General features: G+C 33.9%; 4 protein-coding genes across 4 annotated transcripts; 2 read left to right on the forward strand and 2 right to left on the reverse strand.

The window, feature by feature from the left end:
- Window positions 1-45: 45 nt before the first annotated feature.
- On the reverse strand, window positions 46-7,642 carry LOC126781400 (tubulin polyglutamylase complex subunit 2). The gene is made up of 5 exons (XM_050506362.1): window positions 7,530-7,642; window positions 1,924-2,088; window positions 1,469-1,650; window positions 987-1,160; window positions 46-270 (listed from the first exon to the last, which is right to left on the reverse strand). The coding sequence occupies exons 1-5, from the start codon at window positions 7,603-7,605 to the stop codon at window positions 109-111; spliced, it is 759 nt and encodes a 252-aa protein (XP_050362319.1). The 5' UTR covers window positions 7,606-7,642; the 3' UTR covers window positions 46-108.
- Window positions 5,430-7,533, forward strand: LOC126781364 (tRNA-dihydrouridine(47) synthase [NAD(P)(+)]-like). Its single transcript, XM_050506319.1, has one exon. The coding sequence runs from the start codon at window positions 5,691-5,693 to the stop codon at window positions 7,482-7,484; it is 1,794 nt and encodes a 597-aa protein (XP_050362276.1). The 5' UTR covers window positions 5,430-5,690; the 3' UTR covers window positions 7,485-7,533.
- Window positions 7,643-7,779: 137 nt separating the features above from the next.
- LOC126781354 (uncharacterized) lies at window positions 7,780-13,333 on the reverse strand. The gene is made up of 7 exons (XM_050506301.1): window positions 13,143-13,333; window positions 11,920-13,041; window positions 11,725-11,786; window positions 10,520-10,579; window positions 10,202-10,435; window positions 8,655-10,116; window positions 7,780-8,434 (listed from the first exon to the last, which is right to left on the reverse strand). Exons 1-6 carry the CDS (start codon window positions 13,154-13,156, stop codon window positions 8,666-8,668), a joined length of 2,943 nt encoding a protein of 980 aa, XP_050362258.1. The 5' UTR covers window positions 13,157-13,333; the 3' UTR covers window positions 7,780-8,434; window positions 8,655-8,665.
- A 994-nt stretch (window positions 13,334-14,327) lies between these two features.
- Window positions 14,328-20,255, forward strand: LOC126781353 (putative Polycomb group protein ASXL3). The gene is made up of 7 exons (XM_050506300.1): window positions 14,328-16,601; window positions 16,687-16,755; window positions 16,877-16,950; window positions 17,028-17,455; window positions 18,108-18,324; window positions 18,530-18,640; window positions 18,744-20,255. The coding sequence occupies exons 1-7, from the start codon at window positions 14,570-14,572 to the stop codon at window positions 18,888-18,890; spliced, it is 3,078 nt and encodes a 1,025-aa protein (XP_050362257.1). The 5' UTR covers window positions 14,328-14,569; the 3' UTR covers window positions 18,891-20,255.

Below are 20,255 nucleotides of genomic sequence, written 5' to 3' on the forward strand. Positions count from 1 at the left end.
TTTACTCCATTTTTATTTTTTTGCCAAATTAAATAATAAAACATATTCTTGAAACTGCAATACTCAATTTTTATTAAATATATGCCAACTCATAAGATTTTTTTAAGGTTATTGGTTTGATGGCCGTGAAGTATTTTTGTGATGACGCACTGAAGACTTAAATATGGTAGGATCAATGTGGTTCAGACCAGTTTCGTTGGTAACAGAGATCGCGTTCTGTTCAATTTCTGTTTTCTCCAAAAGATGCGGCGCCAATAGAAGAAATAATTGCTGTGATTATAAGAAAAAAAAGTAAAAATATATTGTTTATATTTTCTATAAACAGTATCATAAATAAAATAAGAACACTCAGTAAATCAACTTCAGGCAAATTATTAACAATATTTTTTTATAGTGACTTACACACAATAGTTTATAGTGTCGTTTTAAAGTGAAGTAAAGTAACAGCCTGTAAATGTCCCACTGCTGGGATTCTCTCTTTTTTCAGAGAAGGTTAAGGGTTATTACACCTGGCTGCTCTGACGCAGATGCATACACATGTGGCAGATTTTCATCCAACACGTGCAGGATTCCAATATTTTCCTTTGCGAGCCACGCACAGCACGAGATGAATTATCGCACATGAAAATTCTGTGGTGCTTGCCCAAGTTAGCCCGACAAACATTGGTTAAGACTCAGATGTTTTAACCACTGAACCCCTTCAGCTCAAGTGTCGCTTTAATATTACAACAAGACCAGGAAAACCGATCAAAAACTACAATTTATTAAAAAATCAATAGAAAACAGATATATAAAAAAATATATATTTAATTAAAAAAATACCTTAAGTACGTTATAAACAGTATTCTGCGTAGCAATGAGTGTAGCGTTCTTGTTAAACCTTTTAAAACGTTACATGCCCATTTTCTAATGCATTATTTGAACTACTTATGTAATAAAACTATTTATTTCAAATAACTGAATGTAGTGAAAAAAATATACATTACCTCAGCCCATGGTATTAGAGGCAGATTTGCAAAGGCCGCCTGCCAGCCTGGAAGACCGAGATGCACGAGAGCCATTCTAAAATAATTGGTAAACGAATGCGCTAACCAACCCCATGACCCCTCTCTCGTTGCAAGCCATATAGACCAACATCCACCGGTGTATATCAAACACACCTGAAAGTAATCCGTAAGTTATAATTTATACAACCAATTGTGTTTTATTAACTCCACAGCTTATTTTTATGCTTAAATCTATGTATAACGATAATTTGATGAAAAGAGAATGTGAATACGATCATACGACCGAAGCCATATAACACCATAACGCATACATAATAATACATTTTATAGTGATGTAAAAAAGAATTTAGAAAATATGAATATGAGTAACATAATGGAGATCATTTAGATCAATCAAATTATATCGAAATAAAATCTATTTCAATCAATAAAAAAATAAGAAATATTCACCACTTTCTTACCTTTCCTATATTTCTGCAGTTGTCAATTTCGAAAACCTTACTTTTAGTATTCAGTACCGGACGTGGACCATTACTTGGACGCGTAAGTGAAAAATCTAATAGATCTTTGAGTGCAGAACTCAAGCACAAATCATTTAATGCATTTACTCTTATTGATCCCACAGACAAAATTTCATCAGCTGCAATAAATATTCAACACTATTGTTAAATAAAATAATAATTATTGCACTCTTATCACCTACATTGTGCAAACACACTAAACAATTTTACATTGTATGTTTGGTGGTTGTAAGCTTTATTTGAATGGTAAGTGAGATATTGTATTTACTATTTTATTTTTACAACATATAAACTTCTTACAATGAGAAGTATATAGGCTGAAATGACCAATTATCATCAGTTGGGCTCTTTGTTAGCTTGCATTCCAAATAAAATATTAAAAAGTTTCTTTCCTGAGTATTTATAATGCCAGGACAAATCAAAACCATCGGTCGATGCATAAAAATTGCGTAAATCTTCTGGTAATGTTGCTGAATGCCTCTGTTCCCAATTTGAAAGCGCCACACGGTCGCATGGTGGGCGGCGTTCAACGACAACATTAGATATTCTTGAATCGGACTCTAAAAGAACGTTGTGTTTTTAAATATAAACTTTTCTATTTAGGTTTTCCAAACTAACATACTATAAAGATAAAGATCTTTCTAAATATTAACTAAAAATTGCAATGAACACTAGATGCTTTTTTAAAGGTCGCTTCCATTGTGGACAATATTCTTGAGAGTCGAATGCGATCTGGGCATGTTATGCGACGAGATAAAGATTACATCGTAAAGTTCCCTTTGATAATATAGGAAAAAAGGCTGATGCTGGCCAAGTCACGGACAAAGGTTACTAATTCCGCCTTATTCCATTTTTTTTTAGAGTTGATATGTAAAAATGTAAAATGTAACAACACTGTTACAGATTTTATTTATTTATTAAGGATCTCCAAAAAGTGTACACACTTACGAGTACATTACATCCTGGAATAATGTTTTAAAATAGCCGTGCTCCTTCAATTAAAGGAGACCACAGCAAACACATAAATAATGACTAAACAGAAATTAAAAATAACATACTCAATAAATAAACACAGAAACTATAAAAAGATAAACAATGGTTAAATTAAGACTAATTTGTGTTAGTTGTTGTTTGAAATGTGAGTTAAGTACATATTACATAACAAAATATAAAATGTATTCAAAATAAAATGTCGTAAATAATAATAATGAAACTTAAAAAAACTTTTTAAAATAAAACAAAACATTAAGTATTGGGAAAATATTTTTTAAACTTAGATAATTCTGAGGTTAATATTTAAGTCAGTGTGCTGTTTACAAAGCGCATTATAGTGTGCAGATCCTACACAAAGAAGCATAGTGTCCAAGATTTGAATTGGATGTAGAAATATAAAAGTGATTGTAAACGTTTCTACGAGGTAAGCGAGATTAGGATTAATTTGTTGAAGCAAGTCGCCACAACCAAATGTTCCATTTGCCATTTTATAAGACATAAGCATGTCAGTATAAGCCGAGATGGCCTAGTGGTAAGAACGCGTGAATCTTAACCGATGATCGTTGGTTCAAATCCGGGCAAGCACCACTGAATTTTCATGTGCTTAATTTGTGTTTATAATTCATCTCGTGCTTAACGGTGAAGGAAAACATCGTGAGGAAACCTGCATGTGTCTAATTTCATTGAAATTCTGCCACATGTGTATTCTACCAACCCGCATTGGAGCAGCGTGGTGGAATAAGCTCCAAACCTCCTCCTCAAAAGGAAGAGGAGGCCTTAGCCTTATGTTCACTGTATGACAGGTGGTAGAGAAAAGTGTCACGGTAACATCCGAAATCCGATCCCGTAGCGCTCCTCGTTAAGACGGAAAGGGTACCGGTGGTTTTTAGTAGGTATTCCGATGTTCGGGCCATGCACTCGGCCCCTTGGACACCGGCGAGCCTCACATACACCCCCACAGTTCCCGTGGAGAAAACGCGTATCAAGTTTTTCCAGCGTTCAAAAAAAAAAAAGGTGGTAGAGAAAACGTTTTTGGAAGCTTTCTAGTCTTTTAGTGTATACATAATAATATTGGTTCCAGATTATACTGTTGTATTTAAGGTTAGGACGGACAAGAGTGTTAAATAATGTAATTTTGGTGGACGACTTTTTAAAATCTTTGGCATTTCTTAAGACAAATCGCAATAATTTCAATCCTTTTGAAACACTATTCAAGATATGCACATCATATCGTAGTTTAGAGTCTAGTATAATTCCAAAATCACTTATGTTATTTAATTGTTAAATCTGGATAGAATCTATGAAATATTTGTTTGGCTTAAGTGAGTTATTTCGAGTAATTTGGACGTAGTGACACTATGATATTGAGTGACATTTTATTTGTAGTATGAAAGCCAGTTGGTAAATCTATTTACCTATATCTTCATGTAAGTCATAGGCTTCATTATTTTTAGGTGATCTGCGTATAAGAAATATTTAGGAGAAGAAAAAAAATTAATGACGTCGTTAAAAAACACATTGAATAGGTTCGGGCCAAGATGTGAACCTTGCGGTACACCTGAAGGCGCTGAGAAAAAGTTAGAATTGTAGTCACTGGTAGTAACCACTTTAAAAGTTTTTCTTAACTACAAATGATTTAAACCAATATAGTAATGAAGCGCCGATGCCAGCTTGTGCCAGTTTATTTAATAAAATGTAGTCGTCTACTTTGTCAAATGCTTTACTAAAATCGGTATATATTACATCAACAGCAGTGCGTTTATCAATGGATTTAAACAATTCGGAAGTGAAGCAAAGAAGATTTATTGTGGTTGGCCGTGATTTAAAGACTCCATGCTGGTGGGCAGTGAGATGGTGTTTTAAATGCCAAGACATTCTTTCTGTGACTAATATTTCAAAAACTTTGGCTAACGTAGATAAAATAGATTATTTATTTATGTCTATAATTAGAAAATAATTATTTATCTCCAGTTTTATAAATTGGACCTTCTAAGGATTTTTTCCATGCCTCTGGAAAAATGCCATGCCATGCCATAAGGGGACGATTAAAAATTATGGCAATGGAAAAGTTATGACACTTGCTTATCTAATTAATATTTTGTATATAATAGTAATTTCATCACAGCTAGCACCTTTTGTCTCGTCTAGTTTTTTTAATATTATATGTACTTCGGAGGTACTAAATGACAAATTACAAATACTGCTAATGTTGTGACCAATATTTGTATCGATGACCGAGTCACCATAATTTTGTATATGCCCGTGTAATAAATTTGGCAAATAAATCACATATTTTTATGCCAGTAGTCGCTACATTATGTTAAGATACTTTTGATCGGGATAAGTACTATTGTTTCTTCTTTTATTTTTAATGAAAGCCTAAATAATTCTGGAATTAACATGAATAGTATTTTCAATATTTTGACATGACAATTTACAAAGTTATAAAAATCTATCGATAATTTGTGGCAATCGTCGCATAGTTTTTCGAAATGAAGACAGTCCAAGGTATTGTTGTATTTTTTACTTTTTTGATAAAATTTACATTTATCTTTAAGAAGCTGTATTAGGTCTCTATGCAAGAAAACTTTTCATAGTATAAATAGTTAGTTTTAGCAATCAGTAAACCTCATTATTTAATTAAATGACTATGATATTAAAAAAAACATCAAATAAAAAGTAAATACAAAAAGAAATAAATTATTTTCAAATCTACTGTTCATTCTATCATAAATTTAATTACCATATTTATTTTAATTAAAAAAATAATATCAACATTACATTAAACGGTCAATAATTGTATTTCAAATATCAATAAAAAGTCCAGTATTATTATATTAAATCGAAAATTTTAAGTCTGACGTTTATTATCAACTTTGACAATACGTAGCTTAGACCGTACCTTACCGTATGAGGTATGGTCAACACATGGGCAATATGATAATATATACTATTACGTACTCAGTTGTAATGTACATTAAAATTTAAATATCGGGTTTGCTAAGCTAAGTAGTTGTTCTATGCTATATTAAATGCAATTTTAAGAGATTATTAATAGAACATTATAACCATAACCTCTATATTGATAGTGATATTCATTTTGTACAGATTTTGACAAATCTTTCTTTATCTTTAAAAAACTTAAATATTGTTAATTAGGTAATACATAATGACAAATCCTAATGCCGGTGTTTGTGATATAAAAAAAGAGTTCATAATTCAAAAGCAAGATAAAAATAAAACAGAAAAAAATGAAATAATTAATAAGCGTAAATTAAGTGAAGATATTGATAATGAAACTGAAGCTAAAAAGCTCCGATGTGATGAAAATGGAGATCCGTCTAACAATAAATGCAAGGTAAAAAGACGAGGCCAAAACAAAGCAAGACCAAAAACATTTCAAGATGATAAACAAAATAAACCATGCCCAACCATAATAAATATTATTTCCAAAGATGAAATTAAGGCATGCCAGTTTACAAAGTGCAAATACATTCACAATCCCATTGAGTACTTAAACTCTAAACAACAAGATTTAGGTGATGAATGTCATTTATTTAACATTCGAGGAAGGTGCCCTAGAGGAATTACATGTCGATTTGGTTCTGGACATACAACAAAAGATGGACTTAACATTATTGATGAAACTAAATTTAGCACTTGGAAAGAGGATGTTAAAAATACTTTACAACAATCACTTCAAATAAGTTTACAAAAACGAAAATATGATTTTTCCTTAGCTGAAAAATTGGTTAAATCTCTAGATACCAAGAATAAACCTGAAAAAAAAGAAACTGAAAGTGACACTAGTAAGTCAACAATGGAGAATGAGAAAATCATAAGCAAAAGTGGAGCAGTTATAGATGATGATTTGATTAAATTATTACCAAGAGAAAGAAAGAAAATTGACTGGCAAAACAAATTATTTCTCAGCCCCCTAACAACTGTAGGTAATTTACCATTTAGAAGAATTTGCAAACAATATGGGGCTGATATCACATGTGGTGAAATGGCTTTATGTGAATCTTTATTAAAAGGTCTAAAACAGGAATGGGCATTGGTTAAAAGACATGAATCAGAGGATATATTTGGAGCTCAAATATGCGGAAACAATGCTTATGGAATTGCAAAAGTAGCTCAATTATTGCAAGAAAATACAGAATTAGATTTTATTGACTTAAATCTCGGATGTCCAATAGATTTGATTTATAAGAAAGGTGGAGGCAGTGGGATGATGCACAGAATGTCTGCTTTAGAAGCATCAGTTAGAAGTGCCTCAAGTCTATTAAGCATACCATTTACTGTAAAAATGCGGACTGGTGTATATCAGGACAAAAAAATTGCACATAACATTATTCCAAAAGTAGTAGACTGGGGTGCTTCGCTAATAACACTACACGGTAGGTCCAGAGAAGCAAGATATACAAAATTAGCAGATTGGGACTACATTGAATCTTGTGCTAAAATAGGTTTGCCTTGTCCTGTTTTTGGTAATGGTGATATTTTAAGTTATGAAGATTATATGTACAGAAGAGAAGTAGCTCCAACAGTTCAAGGTGTCATGATTGGTAGGGGTGCGTTAATAAAGCCATGGATATTTACAGAAATAAAGGAGCAGAAACTGTGGGACATAAGCAGTAATGAAAGATTTGATATAATAAAAAAATTCACAAACTTTGGATTAGAGCATTGGGGCTCAGATACACAAGGTGTAGAAAATACAAGACGCTTTCTACTTGAGTGGCTTTCATTTTTATACCGCTATATACCTGTTGGTATATTAGAAAGACCGCCTCAAAAAATTAACGAAAGGCCTCCATTATACTTTGGTCGCAATGATTTGGAAACTTTAATGGCATCTGGAAACTGTGCTGACTGGGTTAAAATAAGTGAAATGTTGCTAGGTCCAGTTCCAGATGGATTTCAATTTTTACCTAAACACAAAGCTAATTCTTACCAATAATTGGTAACATTTTGTTGCTATATGAATAAAAGTTACTTTAATTACCTAAGACTTTTGTTATTCCCAAAGTTATATTTTCATAGAAGGAGTCTTCAGAAACTAAATCAACACAAAAACTCATTACGACTGTTTGGTAACATGAATTATTTCACTTTATTGATCAGTCAATAGTTGTCTTGGATACAAAAATTGTTGCCATTTACATAATAGTAAATCAATTTAACCAGCTAGCCATTTGATGCATTTTTTAGCACAAAAATTAAACTCATTGTATGTATATAAAGGAATTTTATTTTCATTAATAAAATACACTACTACTCAAGTAAAATATACATAGATTCGGACTTAAGAATCAAATTAATACAATGATTGTTATTAGATACATTACAATGAGAAGTATCTATCTTTTTACAAAGCAAGATTACTTTGTAATATTTCTTACACAACATACCAGTGATGTGAGAATAAAACATCAAGTGCAATTACAAAAAACCTCTGCTTTTGGTTTTTTTTAACAACACAAATTGTACAGATCTTAATAAATAAAGCATTTAGCCTTACTTAATTACATTACTTAATTTTTTTTTGCATCTATTATAAAAAGGCATTGTGAGTATATAAGATTTTAATCATACTGTTATTTTTATTCTTAATTATGTATGGTATACATTAATAGACACTAAAACATGTTTACATTTTACTAACATTGTTTTTAATATAAAACTTAAATGTACCAATGTATTCTTAATACTACTTTAAGCAATCACTGAAAATTTAATTATTTATAAAATGTATTGTTTTTTATCAATATAAAAATCAAATCAGTACTGTCCGATACATATGGAATGAAAATAGCAATTCCTTAATTTATTTCAGTTGTTCTGTTAGTGCCGAATTTATTCAGTTTTATCGCCGCCTACGTCGACGAGAGTCACCATTATAGCCGTTCTCTGTAAAAAAAAAAACAAATATAAAAAAATTGCACTTCTTCTTTGTGAATACAAAGTTAATTATTTATTAATAGAAATAATAGTGTTTTTGACACACCAACCATAACAATATTAAAAAGTTAAAAAACACAATAATATCTAATAATGATATTTTATGGATGGCATCTCAAAATTGGTATTGTTAGGGAGACGAGCTTGCATTGGTTTGAATGTAACAAACCTCGATCTTATTCACCGTCGTTGGCGATTGCCCTGGCGGTCATTTCTGTACCCCATGGAGCCGTTAGCCAGCGCACCATTAGACATAACTGGATCCACATTAGATGTGAAAGGTCGGCCAGGTCCCATATTTTGGCCATAATAATCAACACCATTCATATTACTACTATCAAAATTACTACCGTCATTTTCGGGTTGATTTCTTTTATTGTTTTTAGACCCATATGAACCGAAAGCTGTAAAGTTTGCGTTTTGTTGTTCTCCGAAGTCGCCAACGTTCTGCGGGAGCATGCGCGGCAAGAGGCTCCCATGGGGTACGCCAAGACCGCCAGTAGCTAATCCGCCAGTTGCCTGACCCAGGCCGCCTTCGAGGCCGCCCGAGCCGTAAGACCCGAGACCACCACTCGGGCTATCCGAGTTATAGTCATCGTGGTCTCGTCCTCTTCCTCGCCGACGTCGGTCACGACTGCCCCGCGACCGGGAGCCGCTTTGGCTCTCATCGGAGCCAAGGCCGCCACCAGAGCCTAGGCCGCCTGACCCGAGACCACCGCCATAGTTGTCAGCTGAGCCCAGGCCACCGCTGGATGATCCGAAGCCCCCTTCGGAACCCAGGCCGCCAGAGCCCAGGCCAAACGAGCTCGAAGTTCCGAGGCCACCAGAACGACTTCCTCTTTTTCTGGAATCCGACTCTGGAAGGCGACTTTGCCCCGAGCCACTTTGTCCATAGTCATAGCTGTTTTGAGGCCCACCACTAGTTTCCGTAGGAGGAGGAGGAGGAGGGGGTGGAGGTGGTGCTCCCCAGCCAGTAGTATTGAGCATGGCATTGGGAGGAAAACTTGGCATCATCATTCCATATTGATCACTGGGAAAGTAAGGAGGCATCATAAAGCCTTGACCATTCATTGGAGGAGGAACACACATATTCATTTGAGGATTTATAGCCATTAAAGGTGGAATAGAGTTTGCCTGCTGTTGTTGTTGTTGCTGTAAATTGGTATCATGATTTATGTGATTATTAACATTATTATTTATGTAATTACTAGGAGAAAAGTCTGTATCATTAGATCGCGTTTCATTATTGCGAATGGGAGGTGTTGAGGAAGCTTTGCCGTTAGGTCTATCAAAATGTGAGGGAGGTAGTTGGGGACCAATAGGTGTGGGCAAAAGTGGTTTGGGCGTCGGCAGCAGAGCCTGAGTCGCAGGCTGGGGCCCAATATTAGAACCATCCTTCAGTGGGCTGCACTTGCCTGAGCGAGATCGGCTACGTGAACGGGAACGGGAGCGCGAGTGACTTCTCGAAGATCTCGATGACCTGCTGCGTGACGATCTGGACGAGCTGTGTCTGCGCCGACGGCGATCTCGGGATCGTGAACGCGTACGTGACCGACGACGTCGATCGCGAGAGCGGGATCGAGTTCTGGATCGACGTCCTCTTCGGTATCTGCCACCGCGACCACGGTGTCCTAAGTAGATAATGACAAGCATTAATATACTGTCTAGTTTAAAAATCCAATGAGTCAAACTTTTGAGTCTTGTTTCAATACTTACTTCTGCCACCACCACCACCTCGTTCTGCTAGCTCTTGCAGCTTAGGATTAACTACTTGTTTGGCTTCTTTTAACACTGAGACAAGATCTGCAGCCTTAGCAGCATTTGATGGCGTAAAAAATGTATATGCGGTTCCGGTTTTATTAGTTCTACCTGTTCTACCAATTCGGTGAACATAATCTTCAGAGTTACTAGGGTAATCAAAATTTATTACAAACTTGACATCATCAACATCTGAAAAAATATATTAAAAACAAATTAATATTAGCAAAAACATATAACCATAAAAGTCAAGTTATAGCAAAACTATACACATACCTAATCCTCTTGCAGCAACATCTGTTGCTACAAGAATAGGAGCTTTTCCACTGCGAAAATCTGAAATAATATATTTTGTAAGTATATCTTTAAACATAAATTGAACTATGTAGATTAAAGAATTAGATTAGAAAGATTTCGTTAAAATTACTAATTTATATATAAAATATAACCAGTTTTATCAATTCTAAACATTAATTTAATTACTAGTACAAACATTTGGTCATCATAAAGTTAATGTGAATGATAATATGTAATTGCTAATGATAATCTTGATTATTAGTAGAATATATATTATTTAAAAATATATAATATGCTTAACATAATTAATTAAACAGTCGCATATTTTTTACTATTTGTTCAAAATACTATACATGATAACAAAACAATATTTAAATATTTTCACTATATGTATAATATAATAAATATAATAAAATCAATATAAATCACAACCTACAATGAATGCCATGAATATTTCAATCGACCGACTGTAGCCAAAAACATCTCGGACAGTGTATATGTCGCAATATGTTCGAAACTTACTACTTTTAACGATCCCATCGAAAAGTGATGGTGTACAGTTCGATCGAAATGTCAATTAGGACTAATAAGGGCGTCCGAGAGCGCAAGAGGCGCAAAGCGAGACGTGAACGGCGAGCGCACGGGGAGCCTCGAGCGCCGACTCGGAGCGGCGGCGGGCCACCCCGCGCCTCGGGCCCCCCGGCGAGGCCGACCGCCAACCCCGCCGCGCCGCACGCGCGAGAAGCGGCGCAGACTAGCCGCGGTGGCAACTCTGAGTGCTTAGGGCTTAGCCCCGTCAATAGGGGCGGAGCGGTGCGGCCGCCGGGCGCTTAGCGGCGACATCGCCCGCGGGCCGCCGCCCTCGCCGCCCGGCCGCAGCTCGCCTCAGCCTGCACATGCAGACATGTGTTCAGATACCGTTTATACGCGACACGCGTCAAGTGACGCGTGGCAGGATTGCCACACCCGCGACTCGCGTGCTACTTCAGTCCGACACCGCTTCTCGACTCGTTTCGATGTTCGTCATTTTTTTTACTGTCGCCACTTTTTAGGATAATAATTTTTAGTTGAAGGGAAAAGGATATCTATTTTAATAATATGATACAAATGTTTATAGAATATCAAATAAAACAAAAGATAATAAAACATATTTCAAAAACCAACATTACCCAGCGCTGTCTTACCTTGTAATACCCAGTCACGTTCATTCTGTGATTTGTCACCATGAATACAAACAGCTGGCCACCTGCAAATTGTGAAGATTGCACATTACATGAAATTATAAATCTTTTGTTTATAAAAAGCTACTCTTGTTAATAAACTTTACTGTATTTTAAAGTAAATTGCAAATTCACTAAGAAACTGTCAAAAAGATTTACCCATCTCTTTTCATTTTTCTTGTAATGTCATCTACTCGTCGTTTTGTCTCAATAAAAATGATGGTTTTATTTTCTTTCTCTGCCATTATTTCTTTTAGTAGAGTGCTTAATTTAGTCTCTTTTTCATACTCCATACAAACATCGATAATTTGCAATATATTATGATTTGCAGCCAGTTGCAATGATCCAACATTAATTTGTAAGTAATCTTTTAAAAATTCTGCAGCTAAACTTTGGACTTCCCTAGGCCAAGTAGCTGACCACATAAGGGTCTGTCGGTCTGGTCTTATTTGTTCTATTATTTTTCTGATTTGAGGTTCAAAACCCATATCCAACATTCTGTCAGCTTCATCTAAGACTAAATAAGTGCATCTCTTTAGATTAGTTCGTCCACTTTCCAAAAAATCTAACAAACGTCCAGGAGTAGCAATTACAATTTCAACCCCAGCATCCAAGTCTCTAGCTTGTGGTCCTTTTGGAGCACCTCCAAACAAACAGGTATTGTGGATTTTTGACGTATTAGCAAATTTATCACAAACCTCTTGAATCTGTTGAGCAAGTTCCCTTGTCGGAGCTAAAACTAAGGCCATAGGCCCATCACCTCTACTTGATTTTGGTTGATTATTTATATGAACAATAGCTGGCAAAATATAGGATAGAGTTTTTCCTGAACCTGTTGAAGCAATACCAACCATATCATAGCCACTTAAAGCAATTGGCCAACCTTGGGCTTGAATTGGAGTTGGTTTGGAAAATCCCATTTTATCAATTTCATCCATAACATAATCTGGAAAACCAGCTTCATCAAAAGTTAGCGTTGGCTTAGGTATGTTACGGCCTTTTAAGGTTATTTCATTTTCACTTCTCCAAGCTTCCACCTCTGACTCGGGTCTATTTTCTACTTCACTGTGTGGTATATAGAAATCCTTTTTAAATGGTTTTAGCCTACTTAAATCCCATTTGGGTTTGCGAAGATTTGCTCCTGGATTACTTCTTCGGCCGCCTCCGCCATATCCACCGCCGCCCCCGCCACCACCTGATCCGAGACCATAGCGCGGACTACGGCTTCGGCTTCTGCTTCTACTCCTACTCCGACTGCGACGCCTATCTCGGCTGCGGTCTCTACATTTTTATAAAGAAGAACACAATAAATCAATAAAACTACTAATAATGTTAGTTTTGATTGAAAATAAATCTAATGAATCTTATATACTTATAATTACCTTCCACGTCCCATATTGGTGAACAATAAGACTTTATATTATATCAAAGCACTACAATAACACTTGTTGACAAAATGTATATTATTAATTACGAAAAATACTTTAGATTAACGATATAATATAAAACGCGTCTCACAAAAAATTAACCACATGAAAAGATCAAAATGGCGGCTGTAACATAAATGCTAAAGCCAAACTTTGGCTGGCTATATTATCTTTGGTTAGGTACCAAAGAGAATTTAACCACTTGTCATAGACTCACTAGATTACACTGTAGACAATTGACTAATTATATTGATTAAAATAATTTTGTGAAAGATTTGTATCATTCAATGAATCGGTACTAACTTCGAAGAAATAATTATTAATATCGTAAAAATAAATTTTGATTATTACTATACGTATATATCGTCAGGCGTCGCCAGTATCGTACTTTCATACTATCGGGACAGCAACGAATACAAATAGTTTTGCGAGCCTTTCCTAAATTATTTAACATTATATATAACTTTTAATAATAATTTTATAGTTATTTTTACTTCTACCTGTATCTTATTCCTAGATTATGACGTTTGAAAAATATGAGAGCGTTAAATAAAATTATATTCAATATTAATAAAATAATGATATTAAAAATTATAATATATAAAAAAAGTTATACTTTCATTTTATTGAATAATTAAATATTATAGACTTGTAGTAGCCTGTTTTGCACAATTGTGTGTTATGTGTTGAAAACATTTATTTTGATTGTCTTCTTGCATTTGAAATATGCCTATTTTATTTTAACCTATTTAAAATTTCCATTTGCCGTTGTAGTCAATATCTAATAATAGTGTAAAAGTAATGAAAAATTTGTTATTTCAACAACGTTATTTGATTTATCTTTGATTCTTTTTGCGTATCTGTAGGCAAAATTGGATAATAATATGTACAAAATTGCTTAATATATTTTTATAAATAAAGTTATCTCCATTTCATATGCTTCTTCTGATTTTAATGAATATTACATTATTTATTTAACCACATTTTTGTAGTAATAATTCATCGTAAAATTGCTGTAAAATAAAATAGTAATAATTAAAATAGTCTATGAAAAGTAAACTAAATTGATGATAATTTATAAATAAGTAACTTAAAACGGAACGTATGTTAGCGGAATCCATTTTCTGCGTTGTTGTGACATTTTGATTTTCGCTCTTCTGTTGTGAAAAGGAATGAATACTATGTTGTTTAACCTTGAATTATTTCAAATAAGTGATGATTAAATGTTATTCGTTTCTAATATCACTCATGAAATATTTCATATATGCATAGCATGTGAAGAAATACACAATGGGTTGATTTAGTGATTGGCTGCGGCATTAAGTACTTCTTCGTTGTAAAATACTATTACAAAACTATTAATACTAAGCACGTTGTTAACAATGGAGTTAGACGTATCACCAATGGAACCTGTTAATAATGAGGTTGAATATTCAGATAACTCGTCAGAGAGTAAATACTTGGCATGCAACAATAACGAACAGTATACGGTAATTCGAATTCCGCAAGACGGTGAAAAATCTAGTAAACACTCTTCAAGAAAACAATCAAAGCGTAGAAAAAAGAGCTCAAATCATTCCAGACCGTTGCCAAGAATAATAGTCAAACCATTACCACCTCCTCCACCACCAGAAAACCGAGAATGGACTGCAGCCACGTCTTGTGCAGACACTAGCTCTTCCTGTAATAGTAGACCATCGACTATGCGGGAAGTTCTGGCGAGTATTCCAGGATTTTGTATAAAACCTAGAAAGCGTAGCAGCAAAAAACTTTCAACAGCAGCTCAATTACAACAGACAAGAGAAGGCTGTATAGACTTAGAAACTCCAGATTCCATATTAGTTAACACAAATATTAGAGCTCTTTTAAATAAGCATACATTTTCATTACTTCCTCCTTTATATCAATATAAGTTGGGACAATTACTACCTAATGTAGATAGACCAAGCACTTCCGGTCGTTTAAGTTCATCTAGTCTAAGTAATGAATTTTTTGCTCGTGCATGCTTGGAGTGGCAAGAATCTCTCTCTGGAGGAGAATTTACTCCAGAAAATCAACAAAAGATGAAGAGTGAAGCTGAAAAAGAAAAGAGTAAGATTGACCCATGGAAGTTAAAACATTTTGAGCCATTTTGGGGAGAAAAATCACAAAGAGAAAAATCTTCTATGAATTTAAATTCAGAGAGACCTTCTCTGAAAACGACTATTAAACTAAGACCAACTGCTTCAATAACTAGCAGTAGCACTGTTCCAAAGATTAAAAAAAATAAATCTTCAAGCTCTAGTAAAAGATTGCGTTCAGTTGGTGCAGTAACTAGGTCCTCAGCAAAAGAAGCTGAAGAAGTTGAAGATGACTCTGTTTCAGTAAGCAATAAATCATCGGCCCCAGTACCAGGTTTGCTGCCACTTAAACATGTTAAGAGTCAAGGCTATGTGGAGTGTCAGATGGACTTCAGTTTCTCTGATTCATCCTCGATAACTAGGATAGAAGAATCTGTATCAACAACACCAGTTGATCCCCTGTTATTAGTAGACAATGACTCTGGAAATGAAATTAAACAAGATTTAGACATGTGTGTTGTTAAAATTGAAGAATCAAGTGCATCCAAAGACTGTGATGAAGATAAAACAACAGACTTTACAAACAGCATGCCAGAAACAACTAAAAGATTGAGTAATGACATAAATGATTATCAATTTTCAAAAAGAATTAGATATGAGGATGATTACGCTGTTGACAATACCAGCTACATGACTATGAAGACTGAAGATCCAGAGAGTAACATTGGGTCAGATGGTGAAACAAACTATAACAATGAACAAATGTGTCAGAATGAGGATCTCAATCTGTACTCTGGCCAGGATCAAGGTGACACCAATAGTGAGGACAGTAAAGCCACAGCCTCTGTTTATGAGTATGATGAACATAGTGTATCATCTATTTCTAGCCTCAAGATAGAAAACCATTTGAATAATGTCTCACTTGTAAATGAAACTTCAGATAATGTTCCACATGAATATGAAAATAATGAAACAGAAGCCCACGAAATAACACCAATTGATAAAGGAAATGTTAAAGAATCTCCAGCTCATGACAGTCAGGATGAGTATGTACCTGGATTTCGGGAAACTGTGATAGATGCATACAGTACTGATTCACTACAGAATAACAAATCACCAACACTTGTTTCTAAAGATGTGTCATATGAAAAAATGGAAGTAATTGAGGAATTAGATTATTCAGCAAAACAATCAATTGAACACTCTACAAATAAAAGCGATGTAAACAATACAGACAAAAATGAACATAAAGTTAAAGAAATAGATGGTATTGTTCCTAATTATTATGATGAACACTTCAAAGATGCTGAATCATTTATACTAGAAACTAGTGGATTGCCAATATTAACATCTCGTAAGTATAATATGATAGCAGACACAACATATTGTAATATGTAAACAAATTTTACATTACTATATAGAATTTATTGAATTTATAGAAAATGAAGATGTCAAGTATGGTCCCCAAACAAATCTGATGGAACTTACATCATATATGAGTGAAACAAGTAAGTAATTCTTACATTTTACAATTACTTGTGAGGGTATTTAAACAAAAGTAAGTCATATTTGGAATAATTAAAACTTGGAATGATAAGTGTGCTTAAAATATAATTATAAATATTACAGATGTAACTGCTGTTGTAACAATGCCAATGGCACAAAATTCTTCAATTCCAATGATGGAAGTAACAAATACATCAGTAAGTATGAGTTTGTAACATGCTTCTTGGTTTTTTCTTGACTTATTCTACATATAAATCTTTAAAATTACTCTTAGGTGGTTTCATACCCAGATGATCACTTGCAAGATCCAGCAAAGCCTAAAAACTCAGCAGTGTCATGGAAAAGTGAGAGTGATTGGGTGCAAAATGAAAATGTTATTAGTATACAAAATTTTGCAAACATAAATATGGATAATGCGAAGTATGTTAGCGAAGACTCTAAAACTAGCATGGAAGATGTTAATATTAATGATGAAAATTGCATGTACAAGACAGATCGTGATACAAATTATAATATGGAATCTTCAAATTCATCTGAAAGTTGCCACTCAATGAAAGATGTTTTAGTTAAACAGGAATGTGAACCAACAGCTAGTATGGTTTCCAGCACTTCAGTTACTAATCCTTCAATTAACTCAACTACGGTGACCCAGAGTGTTAGGATCCCTGGCAAAAAATCAAAATCTGGAAAGGAATCAAACAGGTATATTAAAAGTATTTTTTATACATGGCTACTTTTATTAGTTATGTTATGAATTTTGTATATGATATATATATATATATATATATATACATATTGCAATTTTTAATCAAACTTTCGAAAGCTGTTATGGTGAATGCTAGTATTTCATGGCTTATCAAAACAAATGACATTAATTTTAATTATTCCATATGCAATATTGCGTTTTAAAAGTGTGTATTAAGAAATATAACTTGTTGTTAGACGATTTCACTGTGTTAATATAAAACACCATATTATTTTCTTATACTTAAATAGATTGTATAAAAAAAATTCAGTTATCGCCTATCCACTCCTGGGCTTAGGACTCCTCTCCCTTTGAGGAGTATTTAATGCTACCACGCTTCTCCCATGTGTATTGGTGGATACACTTGTGTTTCAGTGAAATTAGACTCATGGAACCTTCATGGGTCTAATTTCATCCTCAAGATGTTTTCCTGTAGCACTTGGCATGGCATAAATTATAAGCACATGAAAATCGAGTGGTGCTTTGCCTGGTTTCTAACCCACATTCATCTGTTAAGATTCACACGTTATTATCACTGGATCACATTAGATTGTATTAATTTTATAAAAATGTGTAAAAAAAAGATATTTAACGGGCTGTTTTCTTTAGGAGTCGCAGCTCTAACAAAGTACCCCCTGGTGCTGTGAATCTGGAGCGTAGTTATCAGATCTGTCAAGCCGTGATTCAAAACAGTCCGAATCGCGACGCGTTACGCGGCCAGCTGAGGCCACCGCCTGCACTGCTCACACGACCCACGCGACCTCCGCGGCCTCCGCCGCCGGTACTGGTCAGACAGATACCCGCATCTATCATGCCTCATACTGAGGTATGTATTCAATCAAATCAAGATCAATATAAACTATTAAAACAAAACAATTGCTTGCATAAACTTTACTGGATTAACAAATAACGATAATTCAGACTTGTCAAATAAAAAATTGGAGCAATAAATGAACCATTATTTCTATATTAGTTATGTCCATTAAAGCTTAAATTTTATTGTAAATAAATTTTGCTCATTGTAATTCCAGATTAACGAGAATCGGTCAAATAACTTGGGACAATATATCCTTGTGCAGAGAACACCTAATGTTGCTCCTAGGGCATCAAGTGCTCCACCTTCTAACCAGAATTCTAATGTAGTATGTATCTAATATTTATTTATTTTTCATTTTACAATATATCAAATATTGTTGTGATTGGTTTACCTTTTTAGTTATCAATTAAAATTAATTTTATTTATAGAACGTTACTCGTTGCCGAAGTGTTGGCGCAGATGACGCGTGTGTGTGTAACCTGCGTGCAATGATCCTGTGCAAGAAATGCGGTGCCTTCTGCCACGACGACTGCATTGGGTCCGCTGAGCTCTGTCTCACTTGTCTCATACGCTGACCCCATCTACGCTCATATCCTCTCAATCTTGCCATACCAAATACAACTTTATACTCCAAGCATACACATGAAAGGATACAAGCAGTAATCTAGTGGCTCATCTGATTGATCAAGTTAACGCAAATGTGACAGTTCAAACAGTGGAATGTGGTTGTAGAAATGGTGGTGCTATATGTTAGAAGTGTGAAGTTTCATTTTTTTAATCCAATCAAAACTGACTGTGTATTTTCAAACCATTAACACTATCGTCTCTAAGACTCTTAATGTTAAATTGTATGTTGTATATATAATTATTTCGAGTTACATATAGGGCTTGGAATGTGCTCCATTTGATCAAAAGTATTAAAATTATAAGTAATAATAGAAAATATATTTATACAGGATACATATATAACTTTAGAAATTAATTGTACCTCCAGTTTAGCATTATCATAACTTGTTAAAATAACATATATCACAATTTATTAAAAGTAAAGAATTAATGTTATGTAATGAACTCTATATAAAAGCCAGCACAAGTTTATTCTGTATTAAATTTGATATATAATATTATATCTTCTTATCTTTTAACTTATATACAATTATATACAGGGCTAAGGCTGAAGTGAGGATTCCAAGGCTGAAATCTATAAAATTATAACAATACTTTGCTATGTCCTTAACAATTTTTCCAGTGTTGTTGTAAAGAAGTAAATAATTTAGCTTAAGCTAAAGTAAAACATTGTTAATCATTATTTAATATTGCTGGTCTTATTATCAAAATTACTAGGATATTAAAATATTAAAGTACAATTTTTTACATTATAAGACTATTTGATTTAAAATAAACTCATTCTGGAATTTGTAGTAACTGCTCAATATCCTCACTTGGTCAAGCAAAGCAATTTATTTTGTTTTAATTTGGTGTGTACACTTAATGTAAAATCATATAAAATTCTGCTTGATGTTAGATTTTCAAACTATACTCGCAGCTAATAACTTAATTCATTGATGTAAAGAACATGGTTTTATTGTCAGAGAAGTGAGATAAATACTTCAAGACCAACAAAACAGAATCCATAGAATTGATTTAAATAGATGTTAAAACAAAACATACTCTCTTCAGAAATCTCTGCATGCATATTCAGCATTTAAGTTTTACAAATTTTCGTTAAAATAAATGAAGTAAATTAACTGAGTCACTATCATGTTAACAAGAGTGAAAATATAACATTTGATCTTAATTCATTGTTGTGACATAGTTTTGTTTGAAACATAATTTCTAATTAGTATTTCTACTATCATATTTGAAATATAAGCTCTTATTATCAAAAAGCATTTAAAAGTCTATTACATAAACAGTGTTTACATTACTTTCATTTTAAT

Source organism: Nymphalis io, chromosome 3 (genome assembly GCF_905147045.1).
Source record: "Nymphalis io chromosome 3, ilAglIoxx1.1, whole genome shotgun sequence".
Classification (NCBI taxonomy): Eukaryota; Metazoa; Arthropoda; class Insecta; order Lepidoptera; family Nymphalidae; genus Nymphalis; species Nymphalis io.

Bases quoted from the DNA above. Each gene is read 5' to 3' on its own strand.
- LOC126781353 (XM_050506300.1), top strand. From the start codon at position 14,570: ATGGAGTTAGACGTATCACCAATGGAACCTGTTAATAATGAGGTTGAA. The intron at 16,602-16,686 runs GTAAGTATAATA...TTGAATTTATAG, and splicing joins ATTGCCAATATTAACATCTC to AAAATGAAGATGTCAAGTAT. The intron at 16,951-17,027 runs GTAAGTATGAGT...AATTACTCTTAG, and splicing joins TGGAAGTAACAAATACATCA to GTGGTTTCATACCCAGATGA.
- LOC126781400 (XM_050506362.1), bottom strand. From the start codon at position 7,605: ATGAGTTTTTGTGTTGATTTAGTTTCTGAAGACTCCTTCTATGAAAAT. The intron at 1,651-1,923 runs CAGGAAAGAAAC...GAATATTTATTG, and splicing joins GTCCTGGCATTATAAATACT to CAGCTGATGAAATTTTGTCT. The intron at 1,161-1,468 runs GTAAGAAAGTGG...GATTACTTTCAG, and splicing joins ACTGCAGAAATATAGGAAAG to GTGTGTTTGATATACACCGG.
- LOC126781354 (XM_050506301.1), bottom strand. The intron at 11,787-11,919 runs GTAAATCTTTTT...CACAATTTGCAG, and splicing joins AGAAAAATGAAAAGAGATGG to GTGGCCAGCTGTTTGTATTC. The intron at 10,580-11,724 runs GTAAGACAGCGC...ATATTATTTCAG, and splicing joins ACGTGACTGGGTATTACAAG to ATTTTCGCAGTGGAAAAGCT.
- LOC126781364 (XM_050506319.1), top strand. From the start codon at position 5,691: ATGACAAATCCTAATGCCGGTGTTTGTGATATAAAAAAAGAGTTCATA.